The sequence below is a fragment of the Bactrocera tryoni genome, chromosome 3 (assembly GCF_016617805.1).
Source record: "Bactrocera tryoni isolate S06 chromosome 3, CSIRO_BtryS06_freeze2, whole genome shotgun sequence".
NCBI lineage: Eukaryota > Metazoa > Arthropoda > Insecta > Diptera > Tephritidae > Bactrocera > Bactrocera tryoni.
Window position 1 is genome coordinate 10,693,723 of NC_052501.1, and position 6,033 is coordinate 10,699,755.

General features: G+C 36.2%; 1 protein-coding gene across 1 annotated transcript; it reads left to right on the top strand.

The window, feature by feature from the left end:
* Nucleotides 1-2,082: 2,082 nt before the first annotated feature.
* Nucleotides 2,083-5,645, top strand: LOC120772713 (putative inorganic phosphate cotransporter). The gene is made up of 4 exons (XM_040101461.1): nt 2,083-2,293; nt 3,981-4,117; nt 4,177-5,262; nt 5,328-5,645. Exons 1-4 carry the CDS (start codon nt 2,260-2,262, stop codon nt 5,547-5,549), a joined length of 1,479 nt encoding a protein of 492 aa, XP_039957395.1. The 5' UTR covers nt 2,083-2,259; the 3' UTR covers nt 5,550-5,645.
* Nucleotides 5,646-6,033: the final 388 nt, after the last annotated feature.

Consider the following 6,033-nt stretch of genomic DNA (forward strand, 5'->3'; position numbering starts at 1 on the left):
ATGAGTAACAGACCAGAAAAACTTGAGAAAGTTATAGATTTTTCAAAAGCGTTGCCACATCGAAGCCAAATTGTTTGCAAACGAATTAATTTAATAAATTACTATTGCAGTAAGGCTGTAATATATACTTTATGTATTTTTGTTGAATTTAATTGTAGTGTACCGTATTCACAGCTTAATTACATACATATGTCCAATATTTCCAAATTAAAAGGATGCCACCGGTATGAAAATTTAAAAAAAGCTTATTGAAGCATTTAAGGATATGTATGTATCAAATAGTCGATGCATTGGGCTCAAAATTGAATTTAAAATTTTGTTTAGTGTTGCCACCTGTTCCAATATTTTAATTGCATTAATTGGTAACACAAAAGTAGTTATTACAAAATGTTTTTTTGACTAAAACGCTTAAAAAATTGAGTTCCCACTCTTTTTGAATTTTTATATAATAAAATTGATGAAAAAAATAAAGGCTGAGATAATGAAATGAGCAGCAAACTAAATGGTTTGATAAAATTTGAGATATATCAGAACAGAGTTGCGTGAGTAAAATTATTTATCATTTATTTTTATCTTATTTATTTCTTTTTCTTTTATAATTAAGAACATTCACAGTTCATAATATTTGTGAAAACTTAATACCGGTTACTCTACAGATCTAATTGCCGACAACTTTGTACTTTAAGCAAAAGGTGTTAGACGTTTAATTTGCTGTATACAATACCGTATATTTGTAAATACCGTAGTCAGTTTGCACGAACTGCAATTCATTGAACTTTCTATGATCAGGTTTGAAGAACAAAATTCACCTAAAGTGCCAAAAAGTAAACAAATTAATTGTTAGCGAAATAATGTAAGGCAATTTGCTTTTGCCTAATATTTGCGAAGGCATAACGCTGATGACATGTCTATTACGTTATATGCTTTATTAAAAGGGGGAATATATTTACGCATATTTCGATGGGCTACAAAGGGAGAGGTCATTACTGAACGTTTAATTACCAAATGTTTAAACGAAAAGATTAACGATGAAAAAAGTATATGCTTTGAGTGTTAAAAACTTGATCGATTAGTTTTCGAGTATATCCCAATCAAAAGTAAATTAAACTGCTATAAGCAGCACGACAAATCGAAATTTGAAAATCGCAATAATTGGTGCTCATAAAAATTACAATAAAATCATATTAACACGCGATTCAGTTCAAATCAGCAGAATGCTATTCACCTCGATTTGATTACGCTTAAACATTGAGATACATATTTCTAATTATTACATTTTATGAATAGTTTTCTAAAAGCTTACAGCGCGACTATGCATTGTTGTTCCGGTGAATTCCAGTTGTCGCCAAACTAAAACAGTTGTTGGCGATAAAAAGTTGCACGTGAAAATATAGGTCATCGGTTTGAGTTTTTTTAATTTGCACAACATATTTACTGACTAATCAAATTCAGCAAATATTTTTTGATGATTTAACATTGCAAAAAATTAGTAAACAATAGCTGATTTATTATCAAAAGGATGAACAGCTGTAGTCTAAAAGACACCTGGTTTAAAGCATATGAGTATGCAGTGAAGAACTTGTTGGAGTGGATTTGATAAATTTGCTAACAAAGTTATATATATATGTATATGGATAGAGATATATCAAATCGAATATTCCATCTATATATATATATGTAATATTTGTGTATTTGCTTTACAACAAATAATATTTATAAACCTTTTCTTAATGCTGAAATTATAAGGACTTAATATCAGAGTTCTTTCAATATTAAAAGTAATAAATATATATATATATATATATATATATATAAACATAAATATCGGCAAATATACCTATACTTTTTTTATTAGGTATTTTATATTTTTTCAATATATTCATTTTCTAATACGCTTTTTACATTAATTTGCTTTAACTCGTATTTCCAGCTGGACGCTCAAAGTGACTGAGTGAGTCGGCATTATTGCGAGCTGCTGCACTTTTTGAATAAAATAAAAAAAACTCCAATTGCTGTAACTACGTATGAATTGGTTAAAAGATTGAAGCTGAAAATTGGTGTTATTAGAAAATTTAATTTCAGTTTGAGCCTGGAGTCAAGAGACGAATGCAGCTTGTATAGAACTGCCCTCGTTGTTAAAATCGAAGTGAAATTGAACTGGCGGAAATATAAAAAAATTTTATGTTATTAAAATATTTAATAATATAAAAATCTTTTTTAATAATTTTAAAATATTTAGTAATTTAAAAATATTTTGTTATGATTGATAAACTCCAAGCAACGAAAATGAAATGTATGAAAATCTTGAAGGTGTTAATGTTAAAGTGTTAAGTTGCCTTGTTAAAATAGAGCATGGATAACCTAGCTGACAGCCTTAATTTGACCTACAGTGTCTAATATTTATTTACATAGATGAAATAATGTTTTCATAGAATTTTTTTTCAAGCAGGGATGTGATGAGATTTATTTATATTAAACACACCAAAGGAACAGCAAAAGAAATATCGAACAGTTAAAGTAATTCGGTGATATCAAGTGATCAAATTTTTGTTTATTTTAAACAAATCACGCAGAACAAACTTGATTCTTTTAACTACATTTCAAAATTTTCGGAGTTTTTAAGTGATCAATGATTTCCCTATACGAGAATGGAGAAGGAAATTAGGATAATATATCTCCATCTTCTATAATGACGTAGACAGTGCAGTGTAGAAGTGCGGCCCGATCCATCTCCATCCGATCTCTCCTCTGAGTGCACCGACGGGTAGTGAATAGGGAACCTTCTTGGAGTGTTCCTTCCTTTTCCATCCGAACAACATGACCTAGCTAGCGGAGCTTCTCTTTACTCGCTGAACTATGTCAATGACACCGTATATCTCGTACAGCTCATCGGCGGTATTCGCCCTTGCCAATATGAAAAGGATCATAAATTTTCCGTAAAACCTTTCTCTTAAACAGTCTTAATAATGATTCATGAGTGGATTTCTTTTTTGAAGAAGTATCGTGTACCAAGTTCAGACATAGCGGCATATAGGCATAACCTTTCCGGGGGACGAAGGCGGCTTTAAAACGACGAAAAGGTGGTGTGTGACTATCTTTCTTTGTTGTTCTTCAGGCAGGTAATTGCAATTTGAACCTCATCATAGTCGGGCAATGGAACATCTATTCCTTCGTCATAGATTGGGAAATCGGGTTCGTCTTCTCGAGATGGTACACTTATACTGCCGTGCAGCAGGCTGGAGAAGTATTCCCTCCATAACTTCGATCTTAACATTGCGAGTTAGGCTGCCCGCTTTCTCCCCACTGCGACACGACATTTCCCATGGACCAGCTGTTTCGACCTTTACGAAAACCAATGGTTCTGCTTGCAGCTGTTCGTAAGGAGCTGTACATAAGGATGCCATCCCACAGTTTCCTTTAATCGAGTTGAGTGCTCTCAGAGAACAGAAGTTCAAATCGAGTAGAAAACTTTTCAACTTCCGGTTGTGTCAATAGCTTCTCAACGTTGTAGCTTTCCGGTGTTTGTTGACGGGCGTGTTTTACTGTACAGAGGCGGGCGCGTATTTTCATTACGACAAGATAGTATTTAGAGTTGATGTTAGGTCCTCGGAGTGCACGCACGTCAAGAACACTGGATACATGTCTTCCATCCATCACAAACTTTTCGATTCGAATTTTCTTGTGCTGGAATCTAGTACTATAGACAACTATGTATATTTCGTCCCCCTACGATGTCGAACAGCCTAAGCCCATTTGGAGTCCAGTGTTTCACTTACCGCAATAATTCGGTCAAAAATAATCAGCTGAGTCCTCAAAAGAGTTTTAATCCCATAAGTTAGGCGAATGAGTAGAGAGTCCTGGCGCTGACGATTGTCACACTAAGCTCAAAGTTATTCGTTATTTCAAATTTTTTTAAATGTGTTTTTAAAAATATAGCGCAGAAAGCTAATAACTCTTTGTGTTTCTATTTCCGCTTTCAGTACCATGTTTCGGGCAACGTCACGTACAAATTTTCTTGCTATTCACGTCAATTATTGTAAATTATGTTGCCAAATTCAACGCGGGAGTAGCTGTGGTGGCCATGACCGATGCGGCGACTACAAATCCCAACTTTCCGGTAGGATTAAGTAATTATCGTTTGACATATTTATTTAATAAACATTCGTTTCATTCCAGGAATATAAATGGAGTGATATGGAGAAATCGTACATATTGTCGAGCTTCTTCTGGGGTAACTTCCTCACACAATTCCCCGGTGGCTACCTCTGTCGTCGCCTGGGCGCCAAACGCACGATGTTTATCTCAACACTAGGCTCTTCTTTATTTGCTCTTCTGCCACCGCTCTGCGTTAATTGGGGCGGGTGGAGCATCTACTGTGGCATACGTATTGTACAGGGACTTTTTCAAGGATTTCTCTTCCCCTGCCTACATGCACATCTCGCAGCCTGGTGTCCGGTGAATGAACGCAATCGGTTGGGTGCGCTAGCCAACACGGGCATCGAATGCGGTACATTGCTCTCCATGTTCTTAAGCGGCTTAATTGCGGCTTCAAGCATCGGTTGGCCAGGATTGTTCTATGTATCTGGTGCCTTGGGTTTAGTTTGGTGTGTCGCTTGGCTGTTGTTAGCCGCCAATAAACCAGCGGAGTCCCAATTTATTACGAAAGCAGAACTTGATTACATAGAAGCCTCGCAGAATGTCACGAAAAAAACAGAGTCAGATGAAGTAGTGCAAAAGATTCCAGTGCCCTGGCATGCTATATTGACTTCATTGCCATTTTGGGCATTAGTAGTCGCACGCTCAGCCCATTCTTGGGGTTTCTCCACACTTCAAGCTGAACTGCCTTCCTATATGAAGGGTGTGCTGAATATGGACATGAAAAGCAACGCTTTCTACTCTGCGCTCCCTTATCTGGCGATGTGGTGCATGTCCTATGTATATTTGATTGTCTCGGATGTGTTGCTCAATCGTAAGATAGCCTCACTCACAGCTATACGCAAGACCTTCAATACATTCGCCTTCTGGATACCGGCTACTGGTCTTATATGCATTGGACTCCTCGGAGAGGAGCAGAAGAATTTCGCGATTGTTTTAATGACGGTAAGCGTTGGCTCGAACGCTGGTGCTACAATTGGCAGTGCGCTGAACACTATCGATCTCTCGCCGAATCATGCTGGCATTCTTATGGGCATCGTGAACTCAGCCGCTAATGTGATACCGATACTTACGCCGCTGCTAGTTGGTGTGCTGGTAAAGGACGAGGTGTGCAGAAATGAGTTTTTGGGGGGGGGGTGAAAAAGTATTAACTCGAAGTTTTTATTTTACAGCATAATCGCGTGGAGTGGCAGTTAGTCTTCATAATAGCAGCCGTCGTCTTTGCTTCGGGTAATTTGTTTTATTTGATTTTTGGCAAGATGGATCTACAGGCCTGGGATGATAAAGATTATTTATCGAAGAAATGTGATCAAAATTCGGAGTTTCCGCATAAAGTGCTTAGTGAGCATGTGTGTGCGGTAACGGCGATATGCACTCCAGCTGTAACAAGCTGAAGTGAGCTCTAACGTCAAGGATGTAAATTTATATTACATAGGAATGCTTGTATATACAATTTCTTGATATATGTGCATATGTATTAAATCAAGTTTTACATTGTGACAAAAAAGAAGCTGGAAATTGTAAATAAAACGCAAAATATTTTGTTATTTTTCAATATTTATTTTGTCGTCTTTAAAGTAATTCCACTAGATGTAATACAAGTATGACAATAATTTTCCAGTCCGCGAAACACTTTTCTTAAGCACTTTTTGGGATGACCTTCAGCTTCTTCAACGAATTTTGTTTAGCCCTTCCTTACTTGCTTTATCTAATGTAAAAATCACAACGGACGACTGAGGTGTACCGATTAAAGCAGCTGTTGTAAACAAACTGGCTGTCAGATCGGGTTCATATTTAGCAAAGTAATTAAGGGGGTATTCTCATGTAAACACTTCGAAAAATCGATTTTTTTTATATTTTGACAATAAAACCTATTGA